The sequence below is a fragment of the Monodelphis domestica genome, chromosome 5 (assembly GCF_027887165.1).
Source record: "Monodelphis domestica isolate mMonDom1 chromosome 5, mMonDom1.pri, whole genome shotgun sequence".
Taxonomy (NCBI): domain Eukaryota; kingdom Metazoa; phylum Chordata; class Mammalia; order Didelphimorphia; family Didelphidae; genus Monodelphis; species Monodelphis domestica.
In genome coordinates this window covers 282893841-282915461 of record NC_077231.1, presented here as the reverse complement: position 1 = coordinate 282915461, position 21621 = coordinate 282893841, and the positions used below count along the sequence as shown (strand labels likewise).

General features: G+C 42.8%; 1 protein-coding gene and 1 non-coding gene across 2 annotated transcripts; one reads left to right on the top strand and one right to left on the bottom strand.

Annotated features, from left to right (window-relative positions):
• Window positions 1-1593: 1593 nt before the first annotated feature.
• LOC130454659 (uncharacterized) lies at window positions 1594-18464 on the bottom strand. Its single transcript, XM_056800228.1, has 2 exons — window positions 15778-18464; window positions 1594-2712 (listed from the first exon to the last, which is right to left on the bottom strand). The coding sequence occupies exon 1, from the start codon at window positions 18027-18029 to the stop codon at window positions 15798-15800; it is 2232 nt and encodes a 743-aa protein (XP_056656206.1). The 5' UTR covers window positions 18030-18464; the 3' UTR covers window positions 1594-2712; window positions 15778-15797.
• MIR12392 (microRNA mir-12392) lies at window positions 16445-16505 on the top strand. Its single transcript, NR_162965.1, has one exon. It is a non-coding gene; the product is annotated as a microRNA mir-12392 (primary transcript).
• Window positions 18465-21621: the final 3157 nt, after the last annotated feature.

Sequence of the window (21621 nt, the reverse complement as noted above, 5' to 3'; positions counted from 1 at the left end):
GACAGTAAACATCAGAGGCAGGATTCAAACTCAAATCCTCTAACTTAAGAGCCAGTGCTCTTTCATTGTGTTCCACACTGCCATTTGCAGCATGACACACCTTTGAAGTTGTGGTCAGTATCCCAAATCCCTGGATAGTTTCTTTGGGCCTTTGTACAGAGGAAGGTTTCAGGACCTGGTGATCTCATCCCCGTAAGTGAAGACACATATCCAGTTACTTAACACTTCCCCCTCTTGTTGGCAATGTCATGGCAAGAAAGCAGTTGTCTGTGGGCATATTCATGTGTAAACCCAATGGAATGGCCTCTTAATCTTCATCCTCAATTGGGTACTTTTCCCAGATTTCCTTTTTCCACCATTTTGAGTTTCAAGGGTTTTGTTCCTGCCACTTATCTTGAGATGCTGATGTACCCAATATTCTTAGCTCTGTTTTATACCAGGTGACTCTATAATCACATTATGAGTAATTTGTTATCTAGAAACTTCAGTTTATTCATATGTAAAATGAAAGTTAAAATGCTAAATTAACCTTCTCGTGCTGCTGTTGGGAGAAAGCTGCTTTCTAGGTTGTGATGAGCTATAATGTGAGCTGGTATAACAAAGACTTCCATTATTTGGACTTTGGTGAATGCTTCTGCAAAGCTGTCTTTATCCTAGTTATTCTGCATGTCCCAGCTCAAAGATGCACATTCTAGAACAGTGCTGACCAGGGACCCTCCATTTGTACTTCCAGGGTTCTGTGAAGCAACATAAATTACATTTGTACTAAAGACTCCAATGGGATTCACCATTTAAAGCTAAGTTCCATTTACTTTAGAAATTGGCAAATGTTCTTGCAGCACATTAACTTTTCATTCTGTTAGAACTCGGGCAGGGCTGAGGCAGTATCTGAGGGTCAGCCAAGGGACAAGGACTATAATGACTTGGAACAACACAAAGCATCGAGTGGTGACCACAATGATCCAGGCAGAAGCCAGACATAATGGGAATAGTGAGTTTCTTCTATAAAGGAATGACAGCCCATATAAAACTTGGGGGGAAAAAAGATGGATAAAAGTCAGACCAGTTTGGTTAAAGGAATTGGTGGTGTTTGGCCCAGAAATAAGATTTCTTAACAACTTGCTTCATGTATCTATTTCTTCAATCCGCACAGGATCTGTCATTTTGTCGGCATGGCTTTGCCTTCCATCAGTGACCATTATCCTGCCCCTTTACTTTGTTAACTAGTCTTCAGTGGCTAAAAATGGTAGCACCCCATGGCCAACCTGGTGATGAGCTAGAATGTAATTAGACCTGTCTTCACATAATAAACATGTCAGCAGGATCAAAAGTTTGTTGATTCTCCAGGGCTTGCCTGAGTTGGAGCTCTGCTGTCATAGACTGGGAGACTTCAGAGTCCCCTTGAAGCCAGGATGAGGCTTCAGAGTAGAACTTGGTGGAATCTACTTGGTATCTCTGACAATACACAATGAGGAGTGTCTGTTCCGTTAATTACTCTCTAAGGACACAAGAGAACCCAACCATTGGAAATGGCCTTTAAGCTGGAGTAGGAGATCGCTTAGTGAGGAAAAAGGCAAGACAATGCAACAAGTATTTATTTGCTTGTTTTTAAAATTATAAATTTAATAACCATCAATGAAAACAAACATACAAAATAAGGAATGCAGTCCTACATGAAGCCATAAATATATATATGTATATGCACCTTACATTTAACAAAGTAGAATCAAACACATAACAAACTAACAGAAGATAGATTTGCTCTGGGTCCCTGTCCAAATCGGTCAAAAGCACCATTAGTCTGGGCTTTGTTTTCTTTTCTTTCTTTAAAAATAAATCTTGCTCTCTTCATTTCCTTATGGTTTTGCCAATCTCACTCTATAGCACTTCATCTAAGTCTCTTCATATCTGTTCATACTTTTCAGATTTCTCTCTTTTTTCTTACAATGCCATGATGTGCCATGTCATTAATAGAGTATCATTGACTCAAACCATTCTCTTATCATTGGACATATGGGTTGTTTCCAGGGTTTTTGTTTTTTTAGTTTTTTTGTGTTTTTTTTTTTGCTATTACAAATAAAGCAGCCATAGACATTTTTATAAGCTAGCTCCTTTTTTTGTTCCTTTTCATTATATTTTTAGGATGCACTCCCAGCAATGGGATCACTGGCTCAAAAGGAATGAAGCGTTTGCCACAAGTACATAGTAAGCACACACTAGACCCCTAGTGCTATACTAGGGATTGTGGAGGCTATAAAAGAGGGAAATGTGGTCCCTTGCCTCAGACAGCAGAAGGGCCAAGCAATGGGGAGGAGGCAGGCATGGGAAAGCCAAAAGCTTACTGCTTAAGAAGAGACTTGCGCAGGCTGCAGGGGGTGGGGCAGTGGGGGTAAGGAGAACATGAAAGCCACCTTCAAGGGCTTGAAGGGCTGCCATGTTGGTTGGGGCAGGGGAAACACACTTGCTTTACTTGGCACCAAGGGCAGCACAAGGAGCGACATCCTCTGCACAGAAGCAGATTTTGGCTCTAAAGTAGGAAGCCTACCAATGAGGGCTGTCCAGAAATAGTTTAGGCTGCCTCAGGAGGTAGTGGGATCCCCATCCCGGGCGGTCTTTATGCAGAGGCTGGATAGCCACTCGCCAGGGATGATGTAGAGAGGATTCCTGCTTAAGGAAGGATTAGACGAGATGACCCCTTCCAACTCGGAGATTCTGTAAGGAACGACAGGTGAGACAAGGTATACATGCGGTAAACAAGCAAGGAACAGTGAGTGCCAAAGAGGTAAGGTGGGGGCCCACAGCATTATGATCAACCACACATAGATAGTGGGTATCAATCACAGGAAGGCAGCATGGTATAAGGTCAGGGGAGGGGGAGTGAGAAATGAGCACTGGTTACCAAGTCAGAGGATCCAAGTTCAAATCATGATTCTATCCCTTCCTAATGGTGTGACTTTGGGGCTTGGGACTCAGAATTTCCTTCAATAAATTAAGGAGATGATCTCTGTGGTCTGTTCTAGCTTTAAATCTGTACTTCTATGCAGAAAGCATTGTACTCAGTGCCAGGTGGTTAAAAGAAATAAATGGGCACAAGGGAGCCCAACCACTGGAACTGTTTTCACGTATCAAACATATCATCCATCATTAAGCCTAACTCAAGAGCCTGTGAATCCTCCAGGGTCTGCTGAGTTGGAGCCCCACTGTTGGAGACCTTGAGACTCCAGGACTGAAGCCAGGATAGGGCTTTGGAGGAGAACTTGGTAGAATGTAATTGGTGTAGATGACTATTTGATGAGAAGGAAAATGTCTGCTCAGCTAATTACTCTATATGGGCACAAGAGAATCCAACTATTACAAATGGGCTTTAAGTAGTAGTGGGAAATCGCTCGATGAGGGAAAAGTCAAGATCATGTAACAAGTATTTATTTACTTATTTTTTAATTATAAATTTAATAGCCACCAATGAATAGAATCAAACAACTGTATGTAATAATGAGGACAGTCCTTCCTGAAGCCATACTTGTGTATATGTGTGTGTATTTGGCAAATATATGTACATATAACACATATAACTCTCACCAAAAAAAAACAAAAACACCAAGCCTAGTTGGAAAGCTAGAAGTTGAGCCTCATTAGCTTGGGAAAAACAAGAGATGGAAACCAGCCTTTAATGTTTTTAAAGGAATTGGTGATGTTCAGCTGAGAAGGTGGAAAGCTAATGAGTTTCCAAATATTTCTCTATTTCTTCAAAACTCCACTTTCTGTGATTTTAGTGATAGATACTCTCTTTCTAGGACTCTTCATCAATTAATCTGGTCAGGCTGATTAGGGTTTAACAGTCATTCTTTTATTCCAATCGGGAACTCTTGCTTCTGAAATGTTATTTACAACCTGTGGTCTTGGATTCAAATGCTGCCCTAGACAAGTTGGTTAATCTCTTTTTCTCAGTTCTTTCTTCTATGAAATGAGACAGCTGGATTCAATGATTCCTTGTTCCAAATCTTGGATCCTTTCTGTCTTTGAGTAAGTCAACATCTCTCTTAGACTGTTTGCTTGCGTATAAAATGGACTTTCCTTAAAGTTCATAGACCATGCTGAGGCCCAGAGCAAAGAAATGACTACCCCAAAGACATAAATAGCAAAATGGCAGAACTCACATTTGAACCTGGATTCTATAACTCCAAATCAAGTACTTTTTCCTCTGCACTGGGAATTCTCTCAGGTCCATTACAGCTCTGTAACTCAAACAATTTCATAGAATCATAGAATTTAGAAGTAGAAAGGTTCTCGGAAATCATAGGATCATAGATTTGGACATAGAAAAGGACCTTAAAGGTTACTGAAGTCACCCTCTTCATTTTGCAAAAGAAGAAATTCCCCCATTAAAATGTAAACTCCTTGAGGGCAGGAACTTGTTTTTCATTTTTATTTTTTCTTCTACAGTACCTTACGCATAGAAAGTACTTAATGAAACTTTGTTGATTGAACTGAGGCCAGAGGAATTGACCTGCCCATGGTCTCACTGATTGAAAGTGACAGAGCCACTATCAGAACTCAAATCCTCATTTCCAGATCTCAGACCCTGTCCATTGTACCAGGAAGCCTCAATGCCTGGCAAATAGCAGGTACTCAATAAAAGCTTATTGACTGACTAATCTAGTAATCTCATTTTATAGAAGAGGAATCAGACCAGTGTGGTTCACCTCCCTCCCTCTAGTTTATTTCTGTCTCAAGTAAGCCCAAGTTGGGGCACAGGGGAAACCTATTGATGAAGTGGACATGAAGTCAAGAGAGCCGGCAGACTGGAAATTGTGCCCTATGGGAGAGCTGTCTGATTGACTAACCTGGAAGTCGTGAGGTTGCCTGGTCAATGTGGACCATGCATCACATCAGAATGGAAGTCAGTGGTGCATGACTAACATTGTAAATGGGAAAGGTCAGCAATATTCTGCACAATAAACTCCAAATTCTGTAAAATGGTTGGAAGTACAGAGTTCAAAGCAAATAGAAATACCCATCTTTCTTTTCTTTCTTACCTAAGTGAACTAGAAGCTGCTCTTTCCTCCCAATTTAAAGTTACTACTGACTTTAAAGGTACAGCTAAAAGCTTTGCAAAGTGCTGTACATAAGGATGAGAAATGAAGTGGAAAGAACCCAGGATGAGATGTCAAGGGGATCTGGATTGGAATCTCTACTTCGTTGCTAACTGATTCCTTAGGTAAGTCATGTCACATCTCCAGGGTTCAATTGCCTCAGTAGTAAAAAGAGAAGTTTGGACAAGGTCAACTCTATGTTCCCTCTCAGGTCTGAATCTATGGATCTGTTTATTTGTGGGTTTTTTCTTATTTATTCTCCCACAATTCTTAATTGACTGAAATAATTTCACAATTCCCAAGCCACCAAGATCCCTTGGATTATTCTGGGACATCCTTTCCCTTTGCTTTCCCTATACACTTCCACTATGAATGCTTATATTACTTGGATAACCTGGGAACCAACAGTTCTAGTCATTTTCATGAAATGGTAGACCATTAGACTTTTGTCACCTGCCCTGTCTCCACTATCATACGGTCCTCTTGCTTACTAATGCTCCCTAGGGACAACTGCCCTGTTTCTCTACTATTAAGATCTTCAAGCCTTTCTATCTGTAGTATCCTCCAATTGGAATGGGAGCTCCTTGAGAGCAGAGATTTTTGCAATTTTTTTATATGTATCCTCAAAGCTTAACATAGTGACTAGAACACAATAAGATCTAAATAAGTACTTTTCATGCATACATTCATTCATTCATTCATTCACTCATTCACTCATAAGAGAACTTGAACTCCTTCTGAAAAGTTCCAGAGCTCATGTTGCTTATTGCCCACTTATAGAGAGAAGACAGCATGATACAATGGAAAAAGTCCAGGACTTGAAGTCAAGAGAATCTGGGCTCTAATAATGACAGCTCACATTTATATAGCTAGTTAAGGTCTACAAAGCACTTCACAGATATTACATCATTTAATCTTCACAACAACCCTGTGAGGGAGATGCTATTATAATTCTTGTTTTGTCATTTAAGAAAGTGAAACTCAGAGTGATCAATAGTTTTAGGAGGGACACACAGCTAGTAAGTGTCAGAGGTTGGATTTGAACTTGTATTTCTCTTGATTCCAAGCCCAGTGCTCTCTCCATTATAACATGTTGCCTTTCATCTATTAACTGTATGGTCATAGGCAGGTCACTTAAACCCTCCAAGCATCAGTTTTCCTATCTTTAAAATTGGCATAATAATACCTCTAATTATTTATTTTGAGAATAAGGTAAGATGATCTACAAAGGGTGTTTTGCAAACTTTAAAGTCCTTAGTAAGGACTCTAAGATTGAAAAACAAGGGCAAGACACATGGATCAAATGAATTGCCCAGCATCATAGAGCTAGGAAGTGTCTGAGGCTAGACTTGAACCTAGATCCTCCCATCTCTAGGCTTGTTGCTTTATCTACTATGCCATCTATCTTATGGATTTGGAAGGGGGTTAAACTATGGCCACAAAAGGCTGAGAAGGGTGGTTCTGAAAACAAGGAACTTATTAAGCAAATCTCCAAGTCCCTTAATTTCCCCAATTTGAGTCTCACTTATCCTTGGACTCTTGGAATTCTCCAAACTGGGTGCCAATTACCTAATCTGGAGGGATGTGTTTTTGAGTTGTTTACAAGGAGGTGTGGAGTAAATATTTATGATGCTTGTTTAGCAAACGGAGTGGAAATTACAGTTGTCTTTACAAGGAGTGGCTTATGCGCCCCAGCTTTACTCCATTAGCATTCTCAGAGGTGACTGTTTTGATTGTTAAATAAGCCCTTACATGGTGAGAGTGTGCTGGGAGAGGGGGGATATGGGTAACAGGAAGAATAGCAAAATGCTGCCACACTCAGAGGTTGCTTTAAAGGCATCATGCCCCAAAGTGAGCCAATTTCAAAAGAATAAAAAGGACAGAAACTTGGTGTTTGAAGGAAAAGTTGATCTATTGCCTCATCTGACCAACATGTTTTCTGAAAAGAAAGATGCTGTTATGGTTGGTTGTTTCACAGAAACCAATATGCTGCATGTCCCAGCTACTGATTGAGTCAACAAACACAATGTCCTCATTGGCCCTACTTCACAACATTTCGACAACTGTCTCCTGATACTGTAAATCCATTCTGTCAAAAATCCATAAATGCGCTGCCTGAAAGCTCCCAGTAGGTAGTTCCAGACTCAAGATCTGCCTAGTTGAAAGAGCAGATCCAGATACAGCTGACAGGGATCGCTATAAGTGGGAACTGGTATAGATAAAAAATAGTGCATTAAAGATGGAGTGTGGCTCACAGATGCTCAAAATGCTTTGAAGATATGGAAGAAATGATGGTTCCTCTATCCCTGGGCATACCCCTTTCTCAAATTCTCCCAAACCATCCACCATATTAGCCTTAGTTTCCTTTTCCTGAATCCTCTCTATCTTAGACCATTCCTCTCCCTTTTCTTCCCTATCTTTATCTTTCCCTCCTTCATTTCCTTCCTCTTTCATTCTATTCTGTTCCCTTGGCTTTCCTTTCTTACTTTTCTTTTCCCTTTGGGAGCAAGAGGGACTGGGTTCAGGTCCTACCTGTGTTACCTTGGACAAGTAATAACTTCTTTGGGTCTGTTTCCTCATATATAAATCCAACTAGGTCAGATTGGCTTTTCAACTCATAGATCTGATTCTATAAGATTCATCCATTACTTTCACTACAAACCATTGAAATTGTAGTCCAGGCTCTGCCTTTAATTGGCTATGTGGTCTTGGGCAAGTTATTTCTTACATGGGCTTGACTTTTATAGGCCCCCAAAATCTCACACGGTGATAGGACCATAAAGTAAACACTAGAAATGTCTTGAGACGTCATCTAGTCTAATCCACTTATTTTACAGATGAGGAAACTAAGGCCCAGAAAGATGCTTGAGGATACAAAATTTCAGAGGAAGGACTTGAATCCAAGTTGTCTAATTCCAAAGTTAGGATTCTTTTCTATAATCTTCCTTTCTGGGAAAGGGCCTCAAAGGTTCTAGAATCATAGGATTTTAGATGTAGAAGGAAGCTCAGTTGTCATCCTGTCCAACCCATACCCAAAAGGAAACTATACAGAGCCCAACACCATCCAAAACAGTCCATTCCTTCTACTTTTAAATATGGCTTTCATGGTCTCCAGCCTAAATGACTTACTTCTCTTATTCCTCCCCTCTGAAGCTAAACAGAATAAGTCTAATTCCATTTCCACATGATGACCCTTCAAGTCTTCTTTTTTCCACACCAAACATCCTTGGTTCCTTCATATGAATTTCATGGCATGGCCTGGGAGCTGAGTGGAGTTTAGCTAACATGGTTGTCCTTCTCTGGACAAATAGGTTGTACAATCTAATACAATCCATACCTGAAGAGAAATCCCTTCTACCAATCCAAGAAAGTGGCCATTGTTCTTCCACTTGAAGATCTCCAGTAACGGGAAACTCACCACCCTTGAGGAAGCCCACTTAACTTCTAGACCTCTTTAGTGATTAGAACATTTTTCTTTTCTTGCTAGACTATGTTCCTATATAACTACCATGCATTGCTTCTAGTTTTATACTTAGTGGCCAAGCAGAAGACTTAAAACAACAACAAATAATAAGTAGTAGTGGTAGTGGCAGTAACAATAGCAACTAACATTTATGTAACACTTTAAGGTTTCCCACCCATGCGCTCTACAAATATCTCATTTGATTCCCATGACAATCTTGGGAGGTACGTGCTATTGTCATTTCTACTTTACAGATGAGAAAACTGAGGCCATCAGAAATATCCCAGGCCATACAGCTAGTTTTGGAGGCCAGATTTAAACTCAGGTCTCTCTGACTTCAGGTCTAGTGCTGTACCTGCTGTGCCACATAGCTACATTAATCTCTCCTCCACAGACAATCCTTCTTATTATTAAAGCTGTTATTATGTACCCAACTCCCCCCCCCCCCATGTGGGCAAAACACACCGCATCCAAAATTTCTTTTCTTCTCCAGACTAAAACATCCCCCATTCAACTGCTCCTTGCTAACCTGGTTCTCCTCCTGGGATTGTGTTCCAGTTCATTAGCATCCTTGCCAAAAGGGGCCATAAATCTGTATACAAATGTAATACTTCTGATATGATCTTTCCAAGGCATAACAGAGTGGGACTAACATCTTCCTCATTCTGGGCACTGATTCTTTTTTTTTAAATAAAAACCCTCACCTTCCACCTTAGGATCAATACTATGTATTGGTTCCAAGGCAGGAGAGTGGTAAGGACTAGGCAATGGTGGTTGTGACTTGCCCAGGATCACACAAAGCTAGGAAGTATCAGAGGTCAGATTTGAACCTAGGACCTCCCCTGTCCTCTAGGCTTGGCTCACAATTCACTGAGCCATTTAGCTGCCCCCAGCACTGATTCTTTTTATTGAACCTTGGATCCCATTGGTGTTTTTAGGCCACCATGTCACATTGCTGACTCACATAAAGCTGGACACTTGCCATTTCCCCTATCCTGTGTTTTATTCAGCTGATTTGTTTAGCCCAAGTTAAACCCAGTTTAACCAAACTTTGCACTTGTCCCTATTACATCCCATTCCTTCAGGTTTAAGTTTTTTCACTATTTTTCCTCATCTGTAAAAAACAGAATTTGGACTCAATCATCTGGAGGCTCCCCACTAGCTCTAATCATCTGTGGATATCTAAAATCCTATTACTCTTCACCCAAGTTGGCATCCTCAAGTTGGACTTTGATTCTACGCTCTTGCCCTTGAATGAGTCTTTATTGATTCTCCTGTCCCCTGCCTGCCCCTTCTCTCCTAAATTATCTTATATTAAATTATTTTGTATTTCTATTTATCTATTTTATATTTATACTGTATTGATTTACATAAATAATTGTCTCCTTCATTAGAATAACAGATCCTTGTGAGAAGGGATGGGTTCATTCTTTTTGTACATGTATTCCCCATACTTATCAAAGTACCTGGTACACTTAATAAATAAGGGTCATACTTATAACTTATGTTAAATATTTATATCCATCTAGATAACATTGTGCTAAGTTTCTATTCAATAAATCTAATCAAATGAATGTATATCAATTAAGTTCATTCAGATAGGTGCCAATGACCAAGTCTACATGAGGATATGAAAAGTTCAAGGCACAGAAAGTTCTGGGGAAAAAAGGGCTACTTAATGAAGGAGAAAGAAGGCACATCTAGAACAGAGCCACCTTGTTGCAAGAAAGGTAGACTCTGATAAAACAGGGTTGTTTTTTTAAGACAACTGAAGTCATCTACCAAAAAAAAAAATTGACTGCCTACCATGTGTAAGGCTCTGTGCTAGGGGATACAAAGAGGAATAAAATGTTGGTCTTGTCTTCAAGGAGTTTATACTCTAATTATGGGAATATAACATAAACATTTGGGAAAATACATGACCACATAGAACTTAATCATCAGCTCAAGGCAACAAGAGACATCACAGGACCTTTGATCTGGATCTGAATGGACCTTAGAAGCCATCTAGCTCTCATTTTATAGCAATCCTAAAGCAATTTTATGGAGGAGAAAACTGAGACCCAGACAAAAAAGTGACTTGCCCAAAGTCACAGGCATAGTAAATGACAATGGCAAGATTTTCTGACTCCAGAGGCAACATCTTTTTTACCATTCCATGTGCTATGAACAATTGTCAACTAAATGTCAGAGTCAGTAATTATTATAGGAAATCAGAATGGGAAATATCACTTTCAGGCCTGGAAGTTCAAAAAGTCAATTCCATCCATCAAGTGATACAGAAAGAAAGTTTAAGTAAAGTAGGTTAAGAACTACTCTAGAAGGTCCTACCAAACCCAAAAGACATTGAGTTCAGGTGTGGTGACAGACTCATCTACCTATCATTCCAGACCCAGCCTAGCTAATTATTATTTGGTTCATCACTAGGAGATTGACCACCAAGACATGATCATTTTTTGGTCACAGAAACCCATTAAGGCAATCTACTAAGGCATACAAAACTTTCATTCTGCAGCTGGTAAAGGGAGCACTCATCCAGATGAAACTGTAGACTTTTATGGAATAATTAAGTAATTAGTAGGGAATTTAAACATACTTGAACACCCAGGGCAAAGCTCAAATGCTTCAGAATCCTCCCAGCTCTCTGTTTCTGCATACTACCATTGAAATCACCTCAAAGAGAGCCTAGAGAAGGGAGTGAGAAAATCAAAGAAGCCGTCTTGCCTCCCCATACCAGCCAGTCCACCTATACTCACCAGATGGACATATTTTATTATTAATATCTTTTAACTCCCAATTACCATTTTATCACTTTATGATATTATTCTTTCTCACTCTGTAATGTATGATAAAAACTATCTTAATCCTGCCTACATCACCAGTATATCAATGAATTAATGCACTGGTGACCCTTTGGATACAATAAATTAAATATACTCAGGTTATTGCTATTATTTCACTAAGGATTGTAAGGATACAATAGAATATATAGAATATAATTTTTCAAAGAGCTTTAGAACTGAAGAAAAGTAGGAAATGATTGTGTAGTTATATTATTTGCTTTGATCTCAACTATCCAATTATTGGTTTTCTACCAATTAGAATAAGCTTTCTGTCTGTGCAGGATATTCTATCCTAAATTTTAGGAGTTTTCCCAAGTTCATATTGACCTAGTAAACTCAGAACTTTATCTAAATCTTTCATTCTTTCATCCTTATTTCCCAGTCATAGAATCATCCCCCCACTCATCCACTACATATGCCCCCCACACACACACACTCACTTACTCACTCATAATCACATACACATGGTACTAATGGCTCCTGTTTCCTCTAAGATACTTTTTTTAAACCTTCAGCATTTAGAGTCTTTGGAAATCTGATTCTTATATTCCTTTCCACTCTTATTTCATATGATTCCTCTTCATTCACTCTTCATTCCAGTAAAATGGGCCTGATAGCTCTTTCCTTCTCCAGTCCTGTGTCTACACAAGTGTTTCCCTCTCTCTTATGTCTGAAAGTCATTTCCTCCTCCTCCAGGTGTAGAATTGCTAGCTTCTCTCAAAAACCAACACAGATTCCCCTCCTCCTTTTGGATCTCCATGGGACACAGTACTAACACTCTTTCCCCTAGAGCTAAATCACCTTGCATGTACTTTCTATTTACTTCTTTTTTGTGTGTTGTATCATACCATTGAATGTAAACTCTTTGGAGGCAGTCTGTTTCAGTTTTGACTGTGTATACCTAGCCCATGGTATGGTGTTTTTTATGTAGTAAATGTTTAATAAATGTTTGGTTAAAATTATTTGAATCCTGCAGTTCTAAAGCAGAAAGGTACCTGCTCAGCTCTTCAGAGAGGTGGGAAATTTTTCACTAGAAAGAATACTGTACTAAAGTAAGGAGATTTCAGCTTAAGCCTGACTCTATCAATAACCAGGTACCTTTGGTCAAGTCAATCTCACCTTTTGAGTGTCAGTTTCTGAAGGGTTTGGATTAAGTTACCTTCTATTGCTAATAGTCCATTGTGCTAAGATTTGCTTAATTTATTTAGGATTTATATCCCCCATACCTCCAAAAGAAATTTGGCACACTCAAAACACAGTGTTAAATAGGACAATGGGAGCATGGTATAATGCATATAAAGGCAATTTCAGAGATAGGAAGACCTGAGTTAAAGTCTTCTCCATCATGAGCCATTTACCTTACCAAGCAATCTCTAAGATGCTATGTTGCTGACCAGATGCTGATCTAGATTGATGGAATTTCCACACTAGAGATTCTCTATGCCAATGAAATCATAGGTCATGACTAACACCCTTCCCCTAACACTCCCTCTTTTAAAAAGACTGAATTGGTTTTCTTTATTGCCAAATTCCATAATACTAAGTAAATTACAATCCATTCTTGATTGTCGATAATGAGGGCAAGATTGCCTGACTAAAATCTGAAATCATTATAGCCACTAATTCTAGTGTCCAAAGTTTCCCCACAACTGCCCAAAATAGAAAAATGCATTTAGTTAATTTGTAGGACTAGTAGGAAGTGCTAAAAATGTCTCAAGAGACAGGTAACATATCCTAGCAGATCTTTTTCTTACCATGAATTCCCATTGCAGAATAGAAAAGCTTAGAAATAGACTCCCTTCTCAGAATTTTGTTTTTAAATTATTGAAGAAATACTAAATTTCAAATTGAGGTTAGGGAAACAAGGATATGTTTTCCTCCCATTTAAAGAATTTCTTAAAATATATCTACAAACCTCAGGTTAAAAATCCAGAGACTGAATAATCCAGAAATCATATAATCAAACTCTAAACAACAGCAGGTTGGCCATACTTGCCAAAAAGTCCTGGACAATTATCTGATGAGCAAATTTAGTGGTATAAACTTGCTAAAGTTACACTTTTCATTTTCAAAGGGAACTCCCTCTTCCCCTCACTCCCTGACCAAACTTCAAGCCCTCTAGCTTTTGGAAACTCCAAAAATGCCAGACAACTGCCAGGGCACAGGTGACATTGTTGCAAAATGCAAGCTTTCCTCTTCTCTCAGTCCTTTGTGAAAGTGTTGACAAAAACGAATTTGCTTTGTTCATCAGTCAAATAATTTAGATCTGAGTAAGGTGCTAAATCATGCCAGCCAGTATATTCTGTGAGTGAAATGAAGGTGCTTAAAGGAGAAAAACAATGAACTAGAAATCAAGAATATTCATGGTTTGTGCTACTTTCTGGCAGGACTGTGCTAATGGGTTGGTGAAGCAACAGTATTTGCCCCTTTTCCACTCCAGGTTAAAACAGTCCCTCTCAGATGAAAAGGTGGCTAACTTATGACATTGGTGTCGTAGTGTTGTCATTGTTTTTAGGACTTTAGGAGAAAATAATTTATAAATTGCTTTGGCTTCTGCCTCCCCCTATTTTCCTCTGTCGTCCTCTCCTTTTTCTCAAGTGAGGTGATGATGAAGAATGAATTCCAAATCCTAGGACCAAGGACAGCGCCCCGAAGCTCCTAAGTAAATGGATCTATTTCATTCAAAGTCTGACAAGCAAAATTGCCACTGAAGGCACAAGAAAAAGTGGGTTTTTTTTAATGTAAATTTAATAGTAATATAATTCAGTTGGCAGATCTGGCAACCATTTCTACATTTTAATTTCTTACCCTGGGATTCATTGTCCCTCTGCACAAGGCTCAATATAATTCACTCATGAAAATACAACTGCCTTGCCAGGAACTGGCTGAAGAGTGAGAGTAAACAGGGCTGCAAGCAGGAAGAATGTCCAGCCCTGAGGATTTCCCTCTGCTGATGCCAGTAGGGTTCAGAACACTATCCAGGGTGCCCTCTCTACCGTCCAACCTCAGCCTCAGGACCCAAAGAGGTTCCTGATATCTTCAGTAACTGAATTTGTAATTTAGTATGTTGTTTCAGCTTGTGAGGAATACTAGCTGTGGGGTTGTCAAAACTCTTTAACACTTATTCGAAGGGGGGAAATGCTGATTCTCCCTTTGATGATTTTGAAAGCAATTTGGTGTATTAAGAAGAGCACTCGCCAGGGAATTGGCTGACCTGGGCTTGTCTCAACTCTGACATTGATTAGTTTGTGCAAGCCTAGAGCAAGCCACTTTCATTCTGGGTGGACCTCAGTTTTCCCATCTGTAAAATGAAAGTGTGGAATTGGATGGTCTCTAAGGTACTTTCTTGCTCTACAATTTTATAAATTTATCTCAAGTCCGTAACTTGAGATATTCCTAGGACACAGAAAGGTAAATAATATGAGGCTCTCTCCTAGGTTTAAGAATCCATTACACAATGAGACTATCTCCTTCTGGAGTTCCTTCTGGACTCGAGTGGCCTGGGGAGTGGAAACCTTATCACCCAGTCTAGACTGCTTACAGAAATGTAGTGCTCCAGGGGCGTTTCCTAAGACATTATACCTTTAAACAAATCCCAGCATCGAATCAAGTGTGGGGAGATCCTGTTTTAGGAAACGGAGATGGGGAATGCACGATTGGGAGAGGCAAATGGAGAGTGGTCCGGGTAGGCAAGGACATAGGATAAAGTAGAGGAAGCCCCACCCCAGCTCCAACCATCTTTGGGTCCCATCCAGACTTGCTTTATTATCTCGGAGTTTTGTGACCGCAGCAACCACACGGGGTTGGGAGAGGGTGGGGGTGTAGGGAAGGTTTGACAGTCTAACTTTTCCCAAGGCTTAGAAGCCAAGCTCCCCCAGAGTTTGCAGGTGTAGGGGAAGAAGGGAGGGGAACAGGGGCGGGGCTCGGGATTGGGATTGGGAAGAAGGTGACGGAGGTGGAAGAAAGTGGGCAAGAGGGTGGGAGTGGTCTGGGAGGAGAGCCGAGCTGCTGACAGAAGGCTCTCCCAGTCTCCCAGCCTTAGAGCTGCGCTGCCAACTCCAGACCCATCCCCTCCCCTCCGGTCCACTCCCTTCTCCTGCCGTCCTCTCCCCTCCCCGTGGGGAGGATTCCCCCACTAGCACGTCTGAGCCAGCCGCAGCCTCTCCCCAGGCTGGAGAGGAGGAGGGAAAAGCAGCGCCGAGCCGCCGCCGTCGCTGCTGCTGTCACACTTTCTCCTCCTTCTCCCTCCTCCTCAACCACCACCACCACCATCACCTCCCCCCCCCCACTCCTCCTCCTCCTCCTCTTCCTCCTCCTCCGCTTTCTCCTCCTAGCACCTAAACTAGGCTCTGAGCTCTCCCCTCATTGCATCTCTCACCAGCGGCTGCTGCAGCCAGACTAGAGGCTGTGCCCGAAGCTCTCCTCCTCCTCTTCCTCGCCTTCCTTCTCCTCCACCTCCACCTGCTCCTTGGGCTTCTCATCTTCCACCTCCTTCTTGTCCTCTACCTCCACCTGCTCCTTGGGTTTCTCTGCGGCGGGGAGGGATCTCCCCGACCGCCGCCCCTCGTCCCAGCGGCGGCCGCCCGCGCCATGCAGCCTTCTTCTTCTCCTCCTCCTCCTCCTGCCCCTTCGAGGTGCTAAGTCAGTCTCATGCTGCTGCTGCTCCGGGGGCTGCTGCTGGTCGCAGCCTTCTGGCTGCCTGTCCGGGGCTGGACCTCTGCCGCTGGGGGGCAGGACGAAGCGGGCCTCTTCCTGCCTCCACTCAACGCCTCCTCCTCCTCCTCGTCTTCGGCCCCCGATTCCAAACCCGCCTCCGGAGCTATGGAGCTTGACCTGGAGGCGCCCCAAGTTGACAAGGACACGGAAGACCCGGGAGAAGCGGGAGACCCAGGTGGCCAGGAAGCCGCGGAAAGAAGCCACGCGGCCCCGCCGTCGGACCCCAACTCGACAGCTTCCCCGGCCTCCTCCTCCTCCCCGGGCACTTCCTCCTCGGAAGCCTCCGCGGCTGCCTCCCCCTCGCCCCTGGCCGCCGCCGCCGCCGCCGCCGCCGCCGCCCGAGGCCCCACGGCGCACCAGGAGCAGCAGTGGGGCCCGGAGGCGGCGGAGCGGGGCGGTGGGCACCACGACGACGAGCAGCAGCAGGCGTCTCAGCAGGAGCAGCAGGAGCCGCAGCAGCAGCATGAGCACGAGGAGGCGCACTGCAACATCAGTGTGCAGCGCCAGATGCTGAGCTCCCTGCTGGTTCGCTGGGGCTGGCCGCTGGGCCTCCAGTGCGACCTGCTGCTCTTCTCCACCAACGGCCACGGCCGCGCCTTCTTCTCCGCCGCCTTCCACCGGGTGGGCCCGCCGCTCGTCATCGATCACCTGGGGTTGGCGGCCGGGGGCGCCCAACAGGACCTGCGCCTCTGTGTTGGCTGCGGCTGGGTCCGGGGGCACCGGCTGGGTCGTCTCAGGGGGGGAGCTGCGGCTGCCGCGGCTGCGGCTGCGGCGGCGGCGGCGGCGGCGGCTGCCGCTGCGGCGACCACCAGCCCCGGCCCCGGTCCCGGTCCCGGCCCGGCCTCGGCCTCCGCCGCCTCCTCCGCATCCTCCGCCGCCGCCGCTTCTTCGGCTGCTGCTGCAGCTTCTGCATCGCTGTCCTCCTACCCCGCGGCCGAGCCGGGCCAGCTCTGGTGGCAGGGGGAGCCGCTGAATTTCTGCTGCCTGGATTTCAGCCTCGAGGAGCTCAAGAGCGAGCCCGGCTGGCGGCTGAACCGCAAGCCCATCGAGTCCACGCTGGTGGCCTGCTTCATGACCCTGGTCATCATCGTGTGGAGCGTGGCCGCCCTCATCTGGCCAGTACCCATCATCGCCGGCTTCCTCCCCAACGGCATGGAGCAGCGGAGGACGGCCGGCAGCAGCAACAGCGGCGGCGGCGGCGGAGGTGGGGGGACCGGCGGCGGCGGCAGCAGCAGCGGGGCCGGCGGGGGCGGGGCCGCTTCCTCCTCCTCCTCCTCCGCGGCTGCGGCGGCAGCGGCCGTCACATCTGGAACCGCTGCAGCCGCGGCAGCCGCCGCAGCAGCGGCCGCCGCCGCTGTCACATCCGGCACCGGGGCCAAGTAGCCCGCCGGGGTCCACCTTCCGCGACTTTCCCGAATCTCTCCAGCCGCGGCTCCCCGCCACCTCTCGGGGTCCTTGCCTTCCCACTTCCAGCGTGGCGGGGCTGCGGCTCCTCTCTTTCCAGCTCCTCCCGATCCTCCTCCTCCTCCTCTTCCTCCTCCTCCTGGTCCTGCTGGTCCTCCCGATCCTCCTCTTCCTCCTCCTCCGTCTTCTCCCTCCTTCTCTCTCTCCTTCGTTCCTCCTCCTCTTTCCTCTTCTCCCTTTGACTCTGTGTTTGTTGTCTCTTGGGTGACTCACCCGATGGTAGACTCGACAGGTTTTATTCGTGCTGTAGTTACCATTAATTGTTTTTCTTCTTCTTTTGGGGGTGGGGTGGGATGGGGTGGGCAAGAGACGGCCGACAGCGGTGGCTAACGTTTCCCTGTCTTTCAAAAGAAACGTTTTGGGCCACATCGTAAAGGTTTGCAAGCCTAATTCAAGTTCTTGGATATGATAAGCACCTGTAAAGAGAGGGGGAGGGGTGGTATTGGGCATCTTTCACGATTCCTTCCTTAGGCTTCTCAAGTAATGAATACCCACCTTCCCTCGCCACTACCTCCCATATACCCAACATTCATAGCAGAAAAAAATGACCAAATCCTGTGTACTATATTTGTTTTCTATATTTAATAACAGTTTCAATGAACGTTTTAGTAAAAAGACACACACAGACAGGCCAAACTGCAGTCGTTGTAGTAAGGGTAGCTCTTTGTATGTGCCCACAGATCTATTTGCAGCGTTTGGGGTGGGGGTGTTTTTAATTTACCAAGGGGGGAGTTTTGCAAGCTGGATTTAAAAGCGATACATTGTTACCGAGGAAACTGAACTTTAATGAACCTTTTTTCAAGTCGATTTACCAAAAGAAGCCTTCTCCTGTGTATTTCTTCTGTAGTTCTGTGTTTCTTGGCTTTTAATACAGACATTTTCCTCCAGAAATACATGTGTACTTTTTCATTTATTTCAGAAGATCACGGAGGGTCAGAGGTGCCCCCTGCACAGGGGCCCGGGGGATCAACTGGTTCAATGATTAATTTTAGGCAGATGAGGAAACCGAGGCTGAAAAAGTTATGTAATTTTCCCATGGATAAAGATGACATACCTAGACACCAATTTTTCAACTTCTAGTCTCACCTTTTTTTTTATTAGCCATATTGATGTATTTACTTTTTTAAAAATAAATTAAAGGCTGGGGGGAAGGGAGGGAATTTTAGTCTGGCAGATCCTGGAGGAATAGATTACCCATCATACCTAAGACAAATGTCACTTGAGTGAGTCTGTCACTATTTGGGTGGAGATGGAAGATGGAGTTAAAAACCTTTCTTATGAGTTTATTTTATCTTCAAATTCCACTCCTTGAAAACTCACAAGCACACACTTAGGAAAGCATCTAGGTTTCTCAGATTGTTAGTGGTATCCTCACACTGCCATCAAAACTTGGCCAATAAAAAACACGGACAAGGACATCCAGGGATCCAAATCTATAATAGTTCCACCTAAGTAGTCATGAAGTCTCTATTCATTTATTGATAGAATTCTAAGAATGATATAGATTTAAGAATTTCACTTTTTGAAAGCACTAGATCTAAGAGATGCTCACAGTCAAGCAAGCCAGACTTGAAATATAGTTATTACATTGTTTTTATACAAATGGAATTCGATTTTCAAAAATATTCATTTTTAGAATTCCTTCATCTATTCAAATGCATCCTTCAGATGTCAATGAAGTAGCCACACCCAGAATCAAATATTTAAACACTCAATAGTAAAGTGTTCCATATCCATGATGGTCTTTAGAGTTTAATGTGCCTCATCAATGTCATCTCCATCTATTAGTTGAGTGACTCTGATTATTCCAATGTTTTATAAAGAAGAATTAAAATGATTAATAAGAGAAATGCAATTGAAAGAATAAATGAATGAAAAAAGGAATAAGGGTTTACTCAGTGCCAAGGATAGTCAGGGTTTCTTTTTAAATTAGAATTTTAGACAATTTCCTTCTATCTTTTCAAATTCTTATTTGAATATCCAAGATATGGGAGGTATGCTTAAAAAAGATTCTATAGCCGCCTTTTATTTTGAGGTCTCTCAGTTCTGATTAACCTAGGAATGCCATTTGTTTATAGGGAAGTAGCTAGTCATGAGTTGTGACATAAAAGCACCGTTTCAAAGGAGATTATTTTCAAATTACCCACAAATACATTTGGTGCAAATATATTAGAAGAACATCGAGGCATAAGATCATAGATTTAGAGCTCTACCTTAGAGGTCACCTGGTCCATGCTGTCCCCCTCTCCTACCCTACCACCCCTATTTTAGAGGTCAGAAAACAGAAGCCCTGAGAGTTTCCATAATTGGTCTAGGGTCATACAAGTATTAAATGGAAAAGCAAGGATTCACAACCAGATAGTGCCTTTACTCTTACTACATTTCTCACTTGGTCTTTTTCTCAATTCAGGACAATGGAATTATCTATAAAACAAATCAAAGAGTTCCTCCACTACTTGGGTTGCCATGTACGATGCACTGCAACAGTATAGTACTTGGAAAATGCTTAACCTTTTGGCCAGCCTTGCTCTATTCTTTGTCTAGGAAAAGTGGGAGCTTTGTAGTCAACCTACGAGTTTTTCTAATGATCTTTTCCTGATTTCTAGGCTCTAAGTAAGCAATTTTCATGTTGAGATCTGGGGATTTAACATGGTCATCCTCTTAAATTTGAAATTAAAGCTAAGAACATTCCAACTGGAACACTAGAGATCATCTAGTTCAACTCTCAATTTTACTAACAGGGAAATTAAGTGGCTACAAATCATTTTTAGATCATCTGTAGAACAATCCAGGAAGTAAGTGAAGGCTTATTGAGGCAAAGAACTTTTATCATCCATCTATGACTTCATATATAAATCTTAGGGAATTAATTGAGTGAGGCTTAGAGAGATGCTTTGTCAGGGTCATAGAGTTAAGTGTCAGAAGCAAGATTTGAACATAGGTATTATAAGATCATAGATTTAAAGCTGGGAGATACCCCTGAAGCCATTAGCCTAACCTCATTTTATAGGTGAGAAAACTGGGGCACAAGGAAATTAATTTATTTGTCCAAGGTAACACAGGTAGAGATAGTCCAGGCAGAATTTGAACTCATATTTGTATATTTGAAACTTAGTGCTCAATCCATAGTACCATACTGCCACCTCAAAAAGAAAAAGCCTGTAGCAGCTGATATGCCTAGGTAGCCTTCCATACACACCAACTGAAGCTCATCCCTGCTTCACTTCCGAGATTAGATGAGATCAGGCACATTTAGGATGATGTGGTCATAGTCCTCCTTACTCCAAATTGAGGACATAGTCAACTATACCATGCTGCCTCTGGTTCCTAGGGACATGCTTGAAAAATAGTCATTCATTTGTGCTGCAAATGCCCAGAAATACCCATGGATCTTTGTATGCTTCCCAGGATCCTGTACTTATGAAAAGAGATAAAATACACAGGTTCTTATAACCAGGATTTTTTCAGCCTTATCATGTGGAGATTATTGTACTCTAGAGTCCTAAAAACAAGAGCTTTTCAGAGCTATGATCGTGTCCCATTCTGCTAATCAGATGTGAATTTCTTAGAGAGGCAGCACACCCAAAGACAAGGCTGGACAGAAGATCATGGCATTTCTCCTTTCTACTGATCTTAGCTTATGATCGAATTGAATGGCTTGGGTATCCAGGGCAAGTCAGTTAGACTGCCAGAGTGAGGGGGAGGGGAATATATCCTGGGGACATAGACTTTATCCCAACCAGAAAAGTGTATTTTCATCAAAAGAGGTTTCAGCAATGGGTAGAATATAATACCTCAGTAAGCTCTTTGGAATTTGAGGTCAGTTTGTACTATCGGTGTTATCAGCTATTTGTTGAGTGGTTAAGAGTCTTCCCATCTTTAAGAAAGAGGATCAGAAATGATCATTAAAAGATTTCCATCTTGGAATTTGCCATTCTTGGAAAATGACCTCAAAACATGAATATTATAAGTCATGTGTCAAGTCAAGAACTATTTACTTTTTATATAAAAGGGCATCATATTACTAAAGGCTGAACACACA